Source organism: Bos indicus, chromosome 16 (genome assembly GCF_029378745.1).
Source record: "Bos indicus isolate NIAB-ARS_2022 breed Sahiwal x Tharparkar chromosome 16, NIAB-ARS_B.indTharparkar_mat_pri_1.0, whole genome shotgun sequence".
NCBI lineage: Eukaryota > Metazoa > Chordata > Mammalia > Artiodactyla > Bovidae > Bos > Bos indicus.
The window spans coordinates 4,385,822-4,404,869 of record NC_091775.1 but is presented as its reverse complement, the minus strand read 5'-3'; the positions used below and the strand labels follow the sequence as shown (position 1 = coordinate 4,404,869).

The 19,048-nt window shown below is 53.8% G+C and overlaps 1 protein-coding gene across 2 annotated transcripts in view; it reads right to left on the bottom strand.

The window, feature by feature from the left end:
- The window catches only part of RASSF5 (Ras association domain family member 5), a 73,505-nt gene that overhangs the window by 17,915 nt on the left and 36,542 nt on the right, over positions 1–19,048 (bottom strand). The window contains exon 1 of one of the 2 annotated variants that reach the window (XM_019976772.2): positions 12,823–13,416. The exons of the other annotated variant lie outside the window; for it this stretch is intronic. Coding sequence (XP_019832331.1) covers positions 12,823–12,942 — 120 coding nt within the window. The 5' untranslated portion in view covers positions 12,943–13,416. Of the gene's footprint in view, positions 1–12,822; positions 13,417–19,048 lie in introns of those variants that run through there. 2 annotated transcript variants of the gene reach the window in all.

Below are 19,048 nucleotides of genomic sequence, written 5' to 3'. Positions count from 1 at the left end.
CTCCTGCCCCCAATCCCTCCCAGCATCAGAGTCTTTTCCAAGGAGTCAACTCTTCGCATGAGGTGGCCAAAGTACTGGAGTTTCAGCTTTAGCATCATTCCTTCCAAAGAAATCCCAGGGCTGATCTCCTTCAGAGTGGACTGGTTGGATCTCCTTGCAGTCCAAGGACATTTTACCCCAAAACAATGAATTTCACCTTTTTCTCAAGTGCACACAGAACATTCTCCAGGACAGATCACATCCTGGGCCAATGAATCTAGCCTTGGTAAATTCAAAAAAATTGAAATCATTTCAAGCATCTTTTCTGATCACAACACAGTAAGATTAGATGTCAACTGCAGGAAAAAAACTATTTAGGATACACATATATGGAGGCTAAACAACATGCTTCTGGATAACTAACAAGTCACAGAAGAAATCAAAAAAGAAATCAAACTATGCATAGAAACGAATGAAAATGAAAACACAACCAAAACCAACAGGATTCAATAAAAGCAGTGCTAAGAGGAGGGTTCATAGCAATACATGCTTACCTCAAGAAACAAGAGAAAAATCAAATAAATAACCTAACTTTACACCTAAAGCAACTAGAAAAAGAAGAAATGAAGAACCCCAGGGTTAGTAGAAGGAAAGAAATCATAAAAATTAGGGCAGAAATAAATGAAAAAGAAACAAAGGAGACTATAGCAAAAAATCAACAAAGCTAAAAGCTCCTTCTTTGAGAAGATAAAATAGACAAACCATTAGCCAGACTCATCAAGAAAAAAAGGGAGAAGAATCAAATCAACAAATTAGAAATGAAAATGGAGAAATCACAACAGACAACACAGAAATACAAAGGATCACAAGAGGTTACTATCAGCAACTATATGCCAATGAAATGGACAACTTGGAAGAAATGGATGAATTCTTGGAAAAGTATGACCTTCCAAAATTGAACCAGGAAGAAATAGAAAATCTTAACAGACCCATCACAAGCACGGAAATAGAAACTGTAATCAAAAATCTTCCAACAAACAAAAGCCCAGGACCAGATGGCTTCACAGCTGAATTCTACCAAAAATTTAGAGAAGAGCTAACACCTATCCTACTCAAAGTCTTCCAGAAAATTGCAGAGGACGGTAAACTGCCAAACTCTTTGTAGGAGGCCACCATCACCCTAATACCAAAACCTGACAAAGATGCCACAAAAAAGGAAAACTACAGGCCAATATCACTGATGAACATAGATGCAAAAATCCTTAACAAAATTCTAGCAAACAATTTAAAAAAAGAAGATTCCAAGGGCAGGGGGACCGGGAGGCCATGTAACCAGCTGGATTCACCTGGTTCTTTAAGGTTGGAATGTCTTCCACTTTCTCTATTCCAGGAAAATGAGGAGTCAATCCTGCTTCTAAGCAAGTGGGGCCTCCTCCCGGGACTTCTGGGACCAGACTCTTTTCTTAGGCCTGGCCACTCTTCTGCCAGGCGCACTGAGAAATGCCTGAAGCCTTGGGGTGATCTGGACGGCCCCGCCCCCTCAGAGGAGTCGCTGCAGCCAGGAGAGGGCCACACAGCTTCGTAGCTGACCCTCCAGAGGGGAGCTCGGGTGCAACCCAGAAGCCTGGACTCAGGGATCTGAAAGGGGCCTTGAGATGAACGGTCCTGTCCCCCACACTCTGCGGAAACCTGAGTCGATGACTCCAGCAGCGGGCACTTCCCATCTGCTTCAGATGCTCTGCCCCAAGCCCAGCACGGCTGGTATCCGGCAAGGCGCGACCCTGGCTTTGCTAGCTCATACACCCCCCGAGAGGTGGCTGCGACAGGAAAAGGAAGATGCGGGGCAACACAGTTTCTGCAAGACACAGAGCTGTGGGGTTCTCTTGAAGTTACCCAGCCGGGAGCTGGGGACTGGCTGGCCGCCAAAGTTCCCTATCCCCATCACAGAATCCTTTCCTTGCTCTCACCTAGCGACGTCACTGCACATGAATGCTTTGAATACAGGGTTCCTCTGCTTCTCGGACCCCATGTGCTCTGAGAGCCCTACAGAGTCCCTGGCCATGAGACGGGTGGATCTAGGAGTCCAGCTCATGTGTTCTTTTTTAGGATTTTTTTTTTTTTTTAACGAGGACCATTTTTAAAGTCTTTATTGAATTTGTTGATATTGCTTGTTTTGTGTCTTGGTGTTTTGGCCACGAGGCATGTGGGATCTTAGCTTTCTGATCAAGAATCAAACCCTCCCTCCCTTGCATTGGAAGGTGAAATCATAACCACTGGACCACGAGGGATATTCCCTAGCTCATGTGTTCTAATCACAGGCCCCTTCCAGGACACGGGCACCAGGACAGAAGGCGCCCCTCCTCCCACTACGCGCCGGACAGGGCATCCAGAGCCATAACTGATTCAGAGAAGTCCAGGGTTGTGAGCAGCACGTGGGAGCCAACACTCAGCTCCCTGCCTCCGCGTAGCCACGCCTGCCCGGAGGGCAAGGGCAGCTGGGGTCCCAGCTCGCTGCCCTGCCGCTGGAGCGGGCCCTTCTTGGCTCCCCTCTGGCCGGAAGCCCCATCTGCGCCCTCAGTTTTGCGGGCTGGGCTGTGTGGGGGGCCCGAGCTTCGCCAGTGGCCCCCACGCCCCCTCTCCCCCTGTGCCGCCTGCCCTGCTAACGAGCCCGCACGGGGCTCCGAGACGACCTGACATGACATTCATCTCGGTTGGTTACTGAGTGGCTCGGAGTGTTTCAACATGTATGTGCTCTCACTGTGCCCTAAAGCCTCAGGGGCAGGGACATCTGGTCTCCTCTCTCCTAAATGGCCTGGCAAAGTGTCTCCAAGATGAACGCTGCTGACACGGGGTTACATCTGTGGGCATCTTCCAGCCTCAGTTATTTGGGTAATTCTGGAAATAGCTACAGGAGAGGCAGGACAGTTTCAGGGCTGGAAGCCCTGGCATTAGGTCACTCGGGCCCAAGTTCTGGATCTGCCCCTTGCTTCTAGGGGACCCCTGACCCCCTCAGTGCCTCAGTTTCCTCACTGCTAAATGCAAACCGTATGCACAACTGACCCTTAATCAGTGCTGGGGTTGATGGCACATGGTGGGCCCTCAGTACCCCGGACCAGTGGATTCAGCTAACCACTGCCCATGTAGGATGATAGTATTTACCACTGAAAAGCATCTGAAGACAAGTGGACCCATGCAGTTCAAACCTGCACTGTTCATGGGGCGATTGCAGTTAATGTGAGAATTGAATGAGTCTCCACACTTAGAACAGTGCCTGGCACACATCAAGGCCCAATCATTATTATTATTTTAAACTCTAACCAATTCCCAGCAGACTCTGGCTCCTGCCGTCTCCCTGTTCCGTGAACAGAGCCTTACGACTCCTCACATCCCCATCAAGAACCCTACCTCCTCACATCACAGTTCAACCCCCATCTGCATTTCTCAAAATGGCCTTTATCATCCCAAACCCAGGAGTTCTCTATGCATTCTCGCAGCCAGATGCTGGGCCCTCTCTAGCAGTTACTCTCCCCTGGAGGATCAAGTCTCCCCATTTTACAGAGGGGAAAAGTGAGGCTGAGAGCAGGGAGCAGGCCTCCTGAGGTCACCCAGAGGGAAGGCTGGGGGCATGGGTTCCCAGGCCCACAGCTGGGCCCACTTGAGGGCCTGGGGTCCCTGCCCAGTCCAGCTGGGCTGTCTGAGAATGCTCAAACAACTGGGATCACCAACCCGGGGTCTTTACATGCTTAGAATAAAACTGGGAAAGTGAAACAAGGGAGACGTGTATCTATTCCCCACTCCCCACCCTGCCACTCCCACGGCTGAAAGCCAGACAGGAGAAATCCCTGAGGCTCTCCCGCCCCTGCACGTGGGGCCTCTGCCCCGACCCCCGGAGGCCCCACTGAAGGACGGGCCAGGCTAACTCTTGCCAGCAATTGCCAGGGCCCAGTTGCTTAGTGACCCAGCGCTGCCCGCCCTCACCCTCCGGGGCAAACAGCTGAGCAATCACAGATGGGATGGAGGGGCCGCTCTGTGTTTGGAAAGTTGTCCTTGCATTTTCTGCTCACTCAGTGAGATTTTTCTTTTGAGAGTCACTGGAAAAATCCATTGATTCCACATCCCGAATCTCAGCAAGTTTCCCTTTCTCACAGTCCCGAGATCCGCTTTCACACGCTCAGTCTGAAGCACTCTGTGTGCCCTCCAGGAGCGCCTGCCACCCCTTAGGGAAAGACGTTTTGTGGGGAAGACCCTCCAAGGCCCCTCCTCCTTCATCAGGCTTGCATTCTGTGCCTGCCATGTGCCAGGGACCCAATGCTAAACAAGACAAGACACGGTTCCTCATCCAGAGAATTACAGACCATCAAAATGAGGGGCAGGAGAGGAGGACTCGGTGGTTTTCAGGGAGCAGAGAGAAGCATCAAGTTGCAGCTGGAAATGTTCTATGAACACTGGGACCCACCAGCTCGCCCATCCTCCTCGCTAACGCACACTTTCCCAGCCATGTGTGACTATGGAGGTCGTACCTGCCCACAGCCTCTCCACATGTTCAGGCCAACACAGGGCCCGGCCTTGTATCCTCCGCTGCAAAGCAGGTCCCTGCAGCCCCCACGCCCCACAGTGTGGTGGGCAGCCCAACACCACCCCTGGCGCTCGGGGAGAGCCAGGAGGTGAGGTGAGAAGGCGGGACTCGCGGACTGAACGCTGGTGAAGGGACGCCGATAGTGTATGGCGACCAGCTTTCCCGAGATCCCAACAGGGGAAAACGGCCTGGATTTCAGCAGCAGGCAAAGAGCGAATGTGATAAAGACAGCTTCCTGCGGCAGGTGAGCAGACGAGAGCTGGGATACCTGAGGTTGTTTGGAGCCTTTCGAAACTTGACTCTCACCCAAGACGCCACGTGTGTGGTGGGAAGAGCATGTGTTCTGGAGTTGGATGAGCGTGGGGTATGGGCCTCACCCTTGGCTAAGCCCCTCTCACACAGGACCTCGTTGAACGTGCCAGCCCTCTGGCCTGACAGCAGGCCAGGGTGGTCTGCCAGGTGGAAACGTGCTGCCACCGCCCTCCCTGCTTTATTTTTTTTTAAGCCTAGGATTGTAGCCTCACAGGCAGCAGGGGTCCAACCAGCTGGAGCCACGTTGAGTAGCACCATGGACAAGGAAGGGCTGATCAATGGGTTGGAGGACGACGGTGTGCTGAGCACAGGTTCCCTCCCCTGCCTGTGGGGGCCACATGCAGGCCTGTTCAGAAAGAAGGGAATGGCCTAACGACCCATCACAGTCTCCTCCAGCTCCAGGAGTCGCTGCTTTTCAGAGGCTAAGCTGATCTCCTCCAACCCTCCCAGGCTGCTGCAGTCCTGTCGCTGCCAGCCCGTCCCCGGCCTCCTCCTGGGTTTTACTTACGCCCAGGCCCTCTGATTCTGAGGGCCAGCCCCCTTCCCCCCATCTTGGGAGCTGCCGCCACCTCCTGATGAAAGCCACGGGGCCGCAGGGCAGACCCAGTGTCCCCCCCCAGGTGACCCTCTGCCCACGGGCCCCATCGACACTTCATGGGTGGGGAAGGGGAGCAACTAGAGTCTGCTGCACAGTGTGGCTGAGGCCATAGGTCTTTACACGTTTTATCCATCTCTGTATCCCCCGACCCCTCAGCCCCGTGCTATAAGAAGATCGAAAACACAGCGTTCTGATTGAGGCCAGGCATTGCAGCATTTTAGATGCAACATTAACAGGCGGGAACCAGCGTGGACTTTGCTCTAGAAGCAAAGGGGAGGCTCTGAAGGCTTTGGGACGCCAGAATGATATGCCATCAAATGCAGGGTACACAGCAGGGGAAGAAACAGAAGGAAACCGGTTGGGCAACCTCCTGGAGCATCTCAGGAAGAAGCGACAAGCCCCCAGCTAGGTAGGGCAGGGTGGGGGACAGAAAGGAGAGACCACACCGTGGAGGCAGAAGCCACAGTGACAGACTGGATGGAAGGCATGAGAGGGGAGGTCCTTCAGGTGCCGAAGGTGGGGGAATAGGAGGATGAGGCGGAGACAGGGAGGGAAATCAGTCATGGGCAAAGCTACGACCTGCTTCTGGACACATTAAATCGTAGGCATCTGAGGGGTGTGAGAGACCTCCGACAGGCTACAGAAAACTTCATTCTACAGCTAAGAAGAGAAGTGAGATGGGGGATGCAGGCTGGGGAGCTGCACATAAAGCTGGGGAGGGGAGGGGGAGGAGAAGAGACGGGAACCAGGACAGAACCATGGACAGAAGGCGCAGGCTCAGCGAATCCAACCTGCAGGTTTCTGCCTCTACAGCTCCCTTCTTCCTCCTGGTTCTGAAATTAAATGCCCCTGGCTCCTGGCAAATTGATCTGGTCCTCTTATCCCCAGAGCACATGCCTTGCCAGGACTGGGGTGCTATCTTATAGGTAGACTGAGCCATTCAGAAGAGGAAATGAGGTCCTGAATGAGGACAGGTCTGGGCCCCCCACACAGGGGGAGCCCAGAGCTGAGACGCACACAGGTGTGGGTTACCTGGCGAGCCGGGATCAGCGGAGGGCTGGGAACAGGCTTCAGGCATGAGGGTGACCTGATGGTGCCTCCCTGTGTCACTCACGGCTTGGAACCTGGGTCCAGTGTCCAGCCTGACAGCGTAAACTAAGAGCTGGGATTCAGGGTTGAGAGCCGTGTAAAGTTTTCCTTTCTCCCAAAATAACGTGGGTGAATGGGTGTTACATGTGTGCTGAGCTGTAACTTTAGAGGGAAAAGTGGGCCAAGTCTGGATAAAGTCTAAAGGCGTGAAGAGAAAGGCTTGAGTGGGAGTGGAGGAATCTGGAACACAAAGGGGAGGATGTCTGGGGTGAGTCCCAGGTGGTCCTGGAGAAGGAGCTCGTGTCAACCATTCAGGCCCTTTTCCCAACCCCACCCTAGGGAAGTCCTTACAGTTTAGAGAACTTAGCAGTCAGGATCTCTCTCTGCCAGTCCCGTGTGAAACTGCTAAGAAGGCTCTGCTCCCATGCAAAGTGGGGAAGGACGCTCGGTTAAAGAAGAAAAGGACAGGCTCACGTGACACTCGTTAAAAGGACCAGATAAGGCGCCCGAATCTGGAGGCTTGATGTGTCTTGGCCACAGCCCCTCAGTTGAGAGCTGGAGTTGAGCTGAGAAGCCAGAACATGGCTTACAGTTCCGTGAGGCTTCCATTCCATCATGAACCAGTCACGATCACCAAGGATTATCCCCTCAACATCTCTGCCAGCATCAGTGCTGAGAGTAACACAGATTGCTCTGAGCAGGGGCCCGGGGCTCTGGGTCCTCGGGGCGGTCTCTACTTCGCTGAGTGACCAGGGAAAGCCTTTTACCTCCTGGGCTTCCAGCCTAGGGATCTGTCATATATGATCATCTTACATTCCAACTGAAGCCATCAATCACCAAATATTTCCTAAACAGCTGGTTCTCAGACTTTCTGTGAGTGTCCCCAAGGGGGAAGTATTTTGAAAAAGCAGATTTGAGGGTCCTACCTTCAAAGATGCAGGAGCCAAGACGTCTAGAGTGGGGCCCTTGACTGTCCATTATCAAAAAGTGATCCAAAGACAGATTTCCGATGTCAGGGGCCAGGGTCAACCCGTGAGCACCACTGAAGGCTTCAGATGCTAAGAGGAGCCAGCGCAGTGCTGAGTAAGGAACAGCACCTTTCCTCCAAAAGTTCCCCGTGTATCTGGGGGAGGTAGGGTTGCCCACCCCAGGAACCGCACCTCCTTGGTGATAGACGGACAAATACAAAGTCAAAGAGACAGGGCTGCAGCCCTTCACCAAGAGAGTACAGCAGTTTCCCAAGGTAGCTGGGCAGAGGTGGGAGAAGCGATGTGTGGCAGAGACGGCTAAGTGTTCACCACAACCGGCTTCCTCGTCCACCTGGGCTCACAGCTGTATTTCACTTCTCAGCCTCCCTGTGGTTAGGAGTGGCCACGTGACCGAGTTCTGGCCAGTGGCGCAGGGGCGGAGAACACGCACACCACTTCCGGGCCTGACCCACAGAATCTCCCGTGTGTTATCCTGAGCCCCACCTGCCAATGTAACTTTCCTTAAAGAGGGAAATAAACTTCTGTTGTATCTGATGACTGAAAATAACGGGGCTGTTTGTGACCCATCCTGATCACACGGGATGCAAGAGAGATTTCACAGCGATTAACCTCGACCAGCATTCAGCCAGCCCGGTTTCTCTAACCAGCGGCTGGTGCGACATAGCACCTGCAGGGACGCGAGTCCTGATCTTACACGGCTTACCGTCTTCTGGAGAAAAGCAACACTGAGAAGGCCCCGGGCAGCAGCAGGCCACCAGTCCCCCAGGAGGGGACCACAGACTCCAGCCCCAGAGGGAGGCTATCGCGGCCCCTGCCAACACGGAGAGCTGAGTGGTGGGCTGGGCAGGCTTCCGAGAAAGCACATAAAACGGCAGTGATATGGTCCAACAGTGCTGAAGATTTTTATTTTTATTGCTCAAATTTGGAACTAACTTGTTTTTAGTGTCCTTTATCTCTCACTTGGCGTGAGAGAAGGTCAGGGGCAGGTACGGAGATGGGGGCCTAGGTGCTCCTGCTGCGGGCAGAGAGATGGGGATTTCCCTGACTGGTCAGGCTTGCATGAAGTCCCTGGAACCATGGAACCTTGTCCAAGGAGGGGCCACGCGGCCAGGCAAGAGGAGAGGAGGCAAGAGTAAGGATGGAACTGGGAGTGACTTTGTCCTGTGACCTCTGCGACTGCTCCCCTTCCTCTTTGCATCTTCCTTAAATTTTTCAAAAATCAATGGTGTCAATGTAGACCAGGAAGGGCCCGGGGTGGGGAGGCGGGGATGGGAACGCATTCCAGCTGTGCTTAAGTATAATATTTAACCACAGATAGAGCCCAACCTTCTGCATACGACAAAGATACAGCAAGCAGTACCTAGGACAGATGCGAAGAACTCATAAAGTTCTGGGACTGATGACCAGGACCCCTGTTAGTACCAAGTGTAGAATGAACGTTCCTGGGCCACACTGTGCCTTAGGAACGGAGGGCTGGAAGGACCCCGTACCCCTTTCCTAGCCTGAGGCTGTTTGGCTTCTTCCACTGTGTAGAAGGCCCTGAGAGGACAAGGGCTGTTCCTGTCACCCACTGAGCGATGAAGACCCAGAAGAGCTCCTGACAAGGTGTCCAAGAGACCCCACCCAGCCAGACGTCCGGTCTGGTGACAGCCTCATGCCTCCTGGCTTCAGCCTCTCCATCTGGAAACAGATGCTAGACTCGGGTCCTTCCAGCTTGGACATTCTGCAAGCAGGAGGCTTTCTGTGTCCCTGGAGCCTTCACACCAATGGTCTGGGTGGTACCTGGGGTCCTAGAGCCTGCAGAACATGCAGAGAAAACTTGGGGTGTCCATGTCCCTGCTCAGAGGTCAGAGCCCGAAACTGCCGCCCCCTGCAGGCATCTGGGGAACCGACGGGAGTGGGAGCTGGCCTCCCTTCTAGGGTCAGATCCCAGACAGGAAGACAAGGGCAGCTGGCAGGGTCAGAGATCCCAGGCACCAGGCCCACAAATCACCAAACCCTGCCTTCTGTGGGCCTGAAGCAGAAAAACCTCCGGGCTGGGAGACGAGAGATACAGGTTCCAACCCCAGGGGTCCATCAGGAACTTGCTGTGTGGCCTCGAATGACCCCCACCCTGATGCCATTGTCTTGAACCGGGTGACCGTATGGACGCCTTCTGGAGAGCTCCTTGGTCTGCACTTATGAGTACTCGGGTTGGGGTTCCCCCAAGCCACCGGGGGCCCCATTTGGAGACATGATCCAGGGTAAGTGACCTAATCGGGCCCAGAAGCCAAGGGAGAAGTCCCTGTAGGGCACCCGAAACAAAGACTGAAGACTGGAGCTCCATGGCGTCTCAGGGGAGGCCTGGGGCCCCCGGGAGCTGCTGCCTTCTGAACGGAGGGAAACAGCCAAGCTCAGGGCCTGGCCCCACTTCCTCTGCCGCTGCCACTCCACCTTCGGGGCCTCCTGGCTCTGAGTGGCCCCTCTCTCCCCCATGCTCCTGCCCCCCATTGAAAGGGCTGGACAGAGGTCTCAGGAGCTCCCTGGAGGCTGGGCCAGCGAAGGCTCCAGGACAGCGGGAGGCTTCCCCCCGCGGCTCCGCTCCAGCCAGGCACACGACCGACTGGCAGATACAGGTTGCTCTGACAAGGCTATTTATAGACACCGGCTCGGGCCCTTCCCCAATGGGGCCTCAGTCTCTCGGTGACCGGGAAACACATAAATGCCTTTCCTTGGAGACAGGAAGGAGAAATTCTCCTGGGAGCTCAGACTGGGTAGGGAAAAAAGCAATGATAGGAGTCAGAATGGGGCCAGGATAAGGCCGATCTCTTGGAAACCGTTTCTAGAAGTGGCTCCCAGGTGAAGAGAGATCCGAAGTGTTTTTTAAAGGTGGAAAAGCACGAAAGATAGGAGACTGAGATATGTGGATGAAGCATCCCGGTTCGTATGCCAGCCACATGCACCCCTGCACAGCCGGTGGGGCCACCCAGTGCCTGCTCCCCAATGAGAGGAGGCCCTGCGCCCCCTGCGTCCATGGAGAGGGCTGTACAGATGGCAAGGCTGATGCTGATGAAGATGTCTCCAACAGCAGTTCTGAATCTCAGTTAAGACTCTGCGCACCCTGTAGCTGGGCAGAGCCCAGGGACAAGAGGGGCCATGTCCACCTCTTTCTCTTTGAGGCATTATCCTTACCACCCTGTGTGGGGTTCAGTAAAATCCATTTCTCAGAAGGGATTCCTGCCCTCCGAGGGCTTACAGACTTGGGAAAACAAGGGAGGGGGCTGTGCAGAGACCTCATGCCACACAATGGGTTCAAGAACCAGACAAAGCTTGAGTTACTGTGGTTGCAAAGAGAGAGGTGACGTGGGTGCAAAGCCGAAGGTGTATTTTCAAGAGTGATCCCTGGAAAGGGTTTTGGGGGAGAATGAGAGAGAAGGCTATTTGGGCCAAAAAACAAGTTGCCTCCCCATGCCAGCATGAAAAAAAAGTAAAAGTGTTAGTCGCTCAGTCACATCCGACTCTTTGTGGCCCCATGGACTGTAGCCCGCCAGGCTCTTCTGTCCAAGGAATTCTCCAGGCAAGAATACTGGAGTGGGTTGCCATTTCCTTCTCCAGAGGGTCTTTCCAACCCAGAGATCAAACCTTGGTCTCCGGCATTGTAGGCAGATTCTTTACCATCTGAGCCACCAGGAAAGCCCCTGCATATTTTATTGTAAAATATCTCTATTTCTCCCAAGAATCACCAGAGACAGATACCTTTTTTGCCATGTGGCTCTGCAGCGCCCCTTCCTCTACCCAATGGCACAAAAAGCCCACCCTCTAGGGCCAAGGGCTTACGGCCTGGCTGGTAGCAAGTGCAGCAGCTAAACTTTGTTCTAAAAACAGGAACCATTTCCTACCCGGCAGCAGCAAAACTCTCTAGGGCAATGGTTCTTAACCTCAGTTGCATCTCAGAAGTAACAGGCGAGCTTTTCAAAATCCTGATGCCCAAGCTTCACCCCAGACCAACGAAATCACAGACTCCCATGCTGTGGGACCAAGAACCCATATTTTCTAAAGCTCAGTAGGCAGTTCCAGTGTGCAGCTAAGGCTGAGATCCACTGGCCTAAATAAAGACCCTAGACAGCTGGAGTGCCCTTAAATATGTATATGGGTGGGGGTGAGGGTAGAAGGGGGTACACACGTTGAGGCAGGAACCCCAGGAGAGAGCTGGACACCCTCCCTTAGCAGCCATGTTTTCCACATGAGCCCTCCTTACCCCCTGCCCCAGTTTCTCAAAGGGGCACCCCAGCACAGGCCAGTTCTAGTTGATTCTTTGAACACTAAAATCAAAACTTCTCTGCTGATTCTTGGGCATCCTCTTACAGTGCATTTGTTTGATGGGCAGAACCCAGCAAATGTGGGGCCTACAGGCAAGATGAATTATTAACTACGGAGGCCCCAGAGTCAGGCCTGGGGAAGTTTTTAGCTAATTTGACTCGATGTAGGACTGCTGAATTAATTATGAGCCTGCATACACCTGTAAAATGTAACTGCTCACTTCTGTCTACAAACAGGCCCATTTAGGCAAGGACCTGGCTTGGAGCCCTCTCATCTGAATAACAAAACAAATAAACAAACAGAGCTCTGCCGCCACTGCCATGTAGCAGACACATGGCTGCAACTGGGAGAGTGCGGCCAGGGGACTCAGGTGAGCTGGGTGTCTAGCATACACAGCCGCATTAGGGGACACACGCAAACCCCTCTAGGTTACCCCTAGCTAGCTCAGGAAGTCAAAATGGTAGCAGCACAGTGATCTAGGAGAGAAGTTTTAGTTTGCTTCTAAAAACATCCTGGACTTCTGCAAAGTTGCTGGGCTGTGTTTTAAGATGGTTTCTGGCCATCTGCAATACGGAAGTCTCAACCTAGCAATGTTATCCTTAATGAGGGACAGGGAGCCATCCACTTGCCACCTGGAGCTTCAGAGCTCAGATTTTGGGGAAGGTCACCCTCCCAGGCACAGGTGAGTGCTGTCCCCAAATCCTAGAGAGCCATTTTGAAAAAGGTCCGGGGACAGGAAATGCTAAAAAGAACATTAAAAAAAAGAAAAAGAAAAAAAGACCAGTTTTGCCTGTGGTCCCCAAAGGGCTCCAGATCCAACCCAGGGTCCGCTCAGTCAACAAGTTCAAGAGGGCCCTCAGGGCAACTGCCCACCCACTCTGGTAAAACGTTGACAGCCTGTCTGCCAGGAGCCAGGTTTCCCTTCTAGACCACAGAGCTTGCTTCCCCGCAATGAAAGGCTCTTATATCATTACATTTACCTTCGAAGGACGTTTGCTCTGCACATTCCTGAAGAAGGTGGTCTTGGCGGTGAAGAAGCAGTCCTCCAGTTCCTCCTCCAGGCTACAGTACCCACTGCTCATGCTGCTGTCCACCGTCATCTAGCCCGGAGCCCCGGCGGGAGGCAGAGCGCGCATCTGCTGGGGGCTCGGGTGCGGCGCAGGGAGGCGGGGACCCTTCCCCAGGCGGCCGCGGCGCGAGCTTCTAGCCCCGCCGGGGAGCGAGTCCGTTACCCGGCCGGGCGGACCCGGCGCCGGCCGCCTCGCCTTTCCCACTGGGGCCCGAGGGGCTCAGGCGGCGGGGTAACCTGTCCCCCGGAGGCGCTCAGACCCGGACGCCGCGCGGCGCACCTCGCTCTGCAACTCACTGGGCATCTGCGCCTTCGCGCCCTCCGCGCCGGCGCCCCGCTCCACCCCGCGCGGAGGCCTTCTCGGCACGGCCCCCGCCTCCGCGCCGCTCCTGCCCCTCCACTGCCAGAGGGGTTCGGAAGCCACTTCCTCTCGCAAGGTTCCTCCAGGCCCCGGCGGTCGCCACGCCCCTCTGGGTCCTCCCGCCCCAGGCCTGCGCGTCCCCACCCTGCCGCTGGACCACATTGGCAAGTGGACCCGGGGCATCCCTAGAGTCAGAGCAGGGATGCCGGGCGGGAATGCACTGGGACGGACCCGAGGGAGAAAATGCCCTCTCTGCTGTCTCCATCCTCCTGGTCGGAGCTCCTTCTCCTCCCCCAGGACGGCAGGAGCTCGAAGGCCCACACCGTCGCGCCTCCCTTCCCCCGTCCTCTGCCTCCCCCACCCTCTCATTCCCCATTCCCTGGGTGAAGGAGTCAGGCCCCTCGGAGTGGTTAGAGAAGTGACTGCAGAAGAAGAAAATCAATATCTGGTCTGCCTGGAGAAGCAGCAATATTTTAACTCGGAAATGCCAGAAGAAACTGCAGGGCTCCCCCACCTCCAAGCGTATGCAAATCAGATGCAAAGTTACAGCAATCTGCAGAGTAAGCAGCCCTTCCACCCAGCCCAGGAACTTGCCCCCAGGAAGCCTCAGGTTTCTAAAGGCGCCTGCAGACACCACCCAGTTTATTAGTGCGTTTAATTCCGGGCGGGGAGGGGCGGCGGGTCTGGCAAAGAGGGGTCTTTGCCAGATGTTGTCATCTCATCAAGGACAGCTCAGTTACATTTCTCCATTAGAACCGGATGAAGGGACACCTTCCTCCACTGGGGCTGAATCCTTCAAATCCTTCATCTACAGTAGTTACTCTGTGTGCCTGGTGATGTACATGCAGTCTGTCATTTCCCAACAGCCTCGGGATAGAGATTACTATTCCCTTTTTACAGGTGAGGAAACTGAAGCTCAGAGTCACGTTGGTAGGACCAGTGTGCTGGGACTCAGACCCGGGTCCTTGCAGTCCTAGGGCCTGTGCTCTTGGTGTGATGCCGTCTCTCAGAAGAGATGGGACTGACGTGTGTGCTGCTGCCGTCTCTCAGCAGAGAGGGGCTCGGAGTCTCCGGAACAGCAAACAAGCCTTCAGAGCCGAGCAATGCCAGGAGCACCATGCTCGTGGAGTCTGATGGCCTGAGGACCCTGGAAACGCCCAGAGAGTGGCTGAGAGGGGTTATCAGGACTTTCTCCAAGTCTGTGTCTCCTGTAGTCCCCAAAACCATCCAGTCTTGGGGCACAAGCTGGGTAAGGGGCTAGACTCAGCCCCCAGACTGCAAGCTGCCAGCTCCATTTTAAGCTCTGGCTACTTTTGCGAGGGGCCCTCTTCCTCCCCCGTCTTAGTCAAATCCGTCAGTGCTCAGGATGGTTTCAACTGCAGCCCAATTTGGCTCCATCCTCCCACACAGTCTTTTTTCTAGAAGCCCGCGAGTGCCTGGCAGGCACGAACATGAGCTGGCTGAGAGCCCGCACGGCGGCCCACTGACCTGCCCAGCTCCAGGGATGGTCACGACCAGTAGCTGCTTCCCTGGCCGGGAGATAGCAAATGGAAGTAACCAGGTGGGGAGGGGGGCTGGGCTGAGCTACCGGGTGTTTTCAGGGAAGAACTCACGTTAGTGGGGTTGAAAGTAGGTTTTGGAGCAATCTTCAAATGAGTATTTCAAAGACTGTTTTGTTGGGCAAGGCTTCCCTCATAACTCAGTTGCCTGCAATGCAGGAGACCCCGATTCAATTCTTGGGTTGGGAAGATCCGCTGCAGAAGGGATATGCTACCCAGTCCAGTATTCTTGGGCTTCCCTGGTGGCTCAGCTGGTAAAGAATCCACTTGCAATGCAGGAGACCTGGGTTGGATCCCTGGGTTGGGAAGATCCCCTGGAGAAGGGAAAGGCCACCCACTCCAGTATTCTGGCCTGGAGAATTCCACGGATGGTATACTCCCTGCGGTCACAAAGAGTCGGACACAACTGAGCGACTTTCACGTTCACTTTGCTGGGTGGGGGTGGTTTACCCCAGAGACTATGGTCCAGGGAAAGGAAGCTGGTTTTGGTCTCACCAGGACCTCGAAGGCCAATGTCAGGATGATGAATCCTGCAGGGAGGGGCTTTGCATGACCCCTGGGCACCAGCAAGAGCCTGCCTGCTTTGTCTGGCCAGTGAAAGAACACACATTTCCTTATAAAAGGAACCTCCTTGCTCAGTGGGAATTCAATATTTAAGGGAAAAACAGGCCCCAGATTCTCGGGCCACATTGCGTCCTTGGAGTATACACTGACCTCTGCAGAGTAAGTGCAGCGCTACACATTCACAACGTACAATCTTAAAATACAGCGGACAACAGGCCAAAGTAGCCCAGGAGTCGGCGTGAGTCTCTGCTTGTGAGCGGCACACGAGATGCCAGATCCACTTAGGAAAAGGCCTGAGCGACACTGTGTTCTTTTAGGGTACGGCTCCCTGCCAGTTCAAATATTATGAAAAGTGACATCTGAATAGGGCTTTTCAAAGTCCCTTCACCTCATCACTTGGGTTGCTCTGCAACCCTGATAGCAGGTTTTACTCCCATTTCACAGATGAGGAAACTGAGAGAAGGAATATGTTCCATCATAGCTCATGAGATATTTTCAAAGCCTAGTTTGTATCTGTCTGTCCACCCTACTCCACCTGTCAATGAGTCCAGGCTTGGAAGGAAGCCAAGCAAAGCAGAGATGGTGCTGGCGAGGACCCTGGGACTCTTCTGAAGCTGGCAAAGATCACATGTGATACAAGTTGGCCAGCCTCCAGGAGGAAGAATCCAGACTGAAGCTCCATAGTCCCAAAGGGAGGAAGACCGGATTCCTTTCAGCGTCCAGTGACCCTGTCTATACCTCTTCCCCATGAATAATCAACAGTGGTGATAACGTGGCCAGGGGGAGGGGAGAAGGCAGCAGGAAGAGCTTAGGCAACAGCACTTCATGCTTCTGGAAGTGAATGCGCGAAGGGTAGGAACTGGCTGTTCTTGTCCCTGGTCCCAGGAAGAGGAGTCTGGACCTGAAGCTGCAGCATCCAGAGCCCCAGAGCAATGATGGCATCGCTGTTGGGGGGGTGGGAGTGGGGTGGATTCAGAAAGCCCCACTGAAGTGGTGGATGGGTGACTTCCCTGTCTCAGAGCGTCAGATGATGAAATACATCATTTGAAACTTTCTTCCTCTCTCAAATGCCATCCTGACACGTGGCCAGATCCCTTGTCAAATCCACCCTGTGGGTCTGTGTTCCAGGAAAGCTGTGGTACAGAAATGGAAGCCAGGGGGCTGATATTCCAGGCCCAGCTCCAGCTCTAGCTTGCTGGGGGAGCTTCAGCAACTTTGGACCTCAGATGTCCTCATCCAGGATCCATGGAGGGGTCCAGAGATCAGGTTTGGGGCCTCATGAGCGACAAACACATTCAGAGGCCGAAAACCAGGTGAGGTGCCAACCCACCCCCGAAACCACTGGAGTGATCATTAGCTGCCTTGTGTGGACGCTGTCTTCCTAGTGACTTTATGTGCTTCATTTCATTTAATCCCTACAGCAAACGGGGGAGGCGGCTTCAATATCTCTACTTTACAGAGTGGAAGAGGAGGTTCTGGCAGGTCAAGTAACCTGCACACAGTCAGACATGCTAGTTCCGGTGGAGCCAAATCAGCCCAGCTGGTCTGACTCCAGACCCAGACCCGTGAATGCACACACACAGAGCATGCAGAACCTATCCCCGACCGCTCTCAAACAGTCACCCTGCCTGACACTGGAGTCTGTCCCAGACAAGTCAGGAGCTGCTTTCTCAGTCTGCCTATGACCCTGTCTTCCCTTTGGCTCACTGGGGTTTTCCACAGTTCACTGACTGTTTCTTCCACTCGCTCCGCCTTCACATTGTCCCTGGGAGCTGAGTCTAGGCCAATGGCATCAACCACACTTGACTTGTCTCATGATGCCCTCTCCCCCAGGTCCTCCAGATGAATGCTTCACCAGGTACCCAGCCCTCCCCACTACGGCCTCACTCTTAACAGGTCCAAACGGAGCTGATTATTCGGGGCCTCAACCTCCCTCTGCTCCCCCTCCTTTAGAATTTCCTATCTTGATGGATGCCATTAACACAGATTATTGCAAAGCCTTCCAATAATGTTCTTCGTTCCCATCCTGACTCCTCCGAATTCCCCACTGTCTTGTTGCCAAAGTTACCCGTCTAGACCGAGATCTGATCAGGGCTATTTCATCAAAAAATCTTCCCATTCAGATGTCAACTAATAATTATTGCGTAAGTACTGAGGATCAAGACTTAGTATCAAGCTTATTCATTTATTCAACAAATAATTACGGAGCACTTTCTACGTGGCAGGCAATAGACTGGGTGTTCTGAAGAACACATAGTCCCTGCTTTCTCCTAACAGCTAGTCTGAACAACATGAAATAAGATGTCATATTGGAGCTACCGAGCTCTCATATACTTCATTCTTTTTTTTTTTCTTCCATATACTTCATTCTTGCACTTAATCCCCCAGACATGGGACAATGGACCGGTTCAGAGTTGGGAAGGAGTACATCAAGGCTGTATATTGTCACAACCCTGTAAGAACATATTTTACAGATGAGTAAAATGAGACTCAGGATGGCTGATTTGCCCCAAACCAAAGAGCAAATAAATAGTGGGATCAGATTTCAAACCCAGAGCCTCCGTGTCTGACGATTTTCCACCATAGCTGTCCTGCCGCCAGTGACGCCTCAGTGCCTACAACAATATCCTCAACTCCAGAGCAGGTCTTTCAAGGCCCTTTATAGCACGTGCCCAGCCTACAGGCCGTGCCCACCTCCAGCCACACTCAGGCAGCCCTCCTTACAGGCACACACGTTCGCCTCACGTCACCGGCAGCCGCCCTCCCCACTCGTGGCCTTGCTCTCGGTCTCCTCTGCCATCAGAGTCCTCTTGTGTCTCCGCCCCACCTTCCCAGCGCCTCTCGGAAGCAGCCTTTCTCAGATGCCCTCTCTGGGGTGAACCTTACTGCCACCCCGTGTCCTGAGAGCAGCATCTGACAGCATTAGACTGTGAGCGCACCACTGAGCTCAGCTTCCCCCGATGACTTCCTGTTGTGAGAGGTATGCAGCTGAACACCGCGGAGGCTGACTCACAGCAGAGGCAGTTTTCCGGGGCTCCTAGCCCTCTCCACGCTTCGCTTCCTGGGCTGTCAGGCTGCCAGCTTTGCTAGGGCCCTGACACACACACAGAAGGCAGTTAGATCAGCCCAGACTAAGACGCAGAGGCCCTGGAGGGCTGTTGCTGGGTCTGAGGCAGGCTTGGGGAGTTGGCCTTCTAGCTGCCCTCCTTTAGGGGAACTAGAGAATCATAAAAGATGTTTCTGACCAACAATCCCATCCCTCACGTGATCTCTTCAATCCTTCAGGAGCCAGGGCAATGTGGTCACGGATGTGAGATGTGTGGACAACTCTTGTACTGCTGCATGTAGAGAGAGAGAGGCTTGTTGCCTCCTTAGGGCCTCAGGACAAGCTGGCTCAGCCAGAGGTCATCTCAGGCACAGACTGGTTCTAGGCTGGGAGGAGTGGGTGGGGCTGTGAGGGGCACAGAGATACATCTCCAGCGCTTAAGCATTTCTAGAGAAGCAAGGGCTGGAGCTCTGGCTCTGCTTGGCGCCAGGATATCAAGAGCCTCCTGGTTGGGAAGCCATTCCCACTGTCTGATCAGAACTGAGCTCCCCTGGGCCGTCAGACAGGCCTTAGGGCGGCTCCTGTTAGAGGCAGCTGCTGAGTGGAG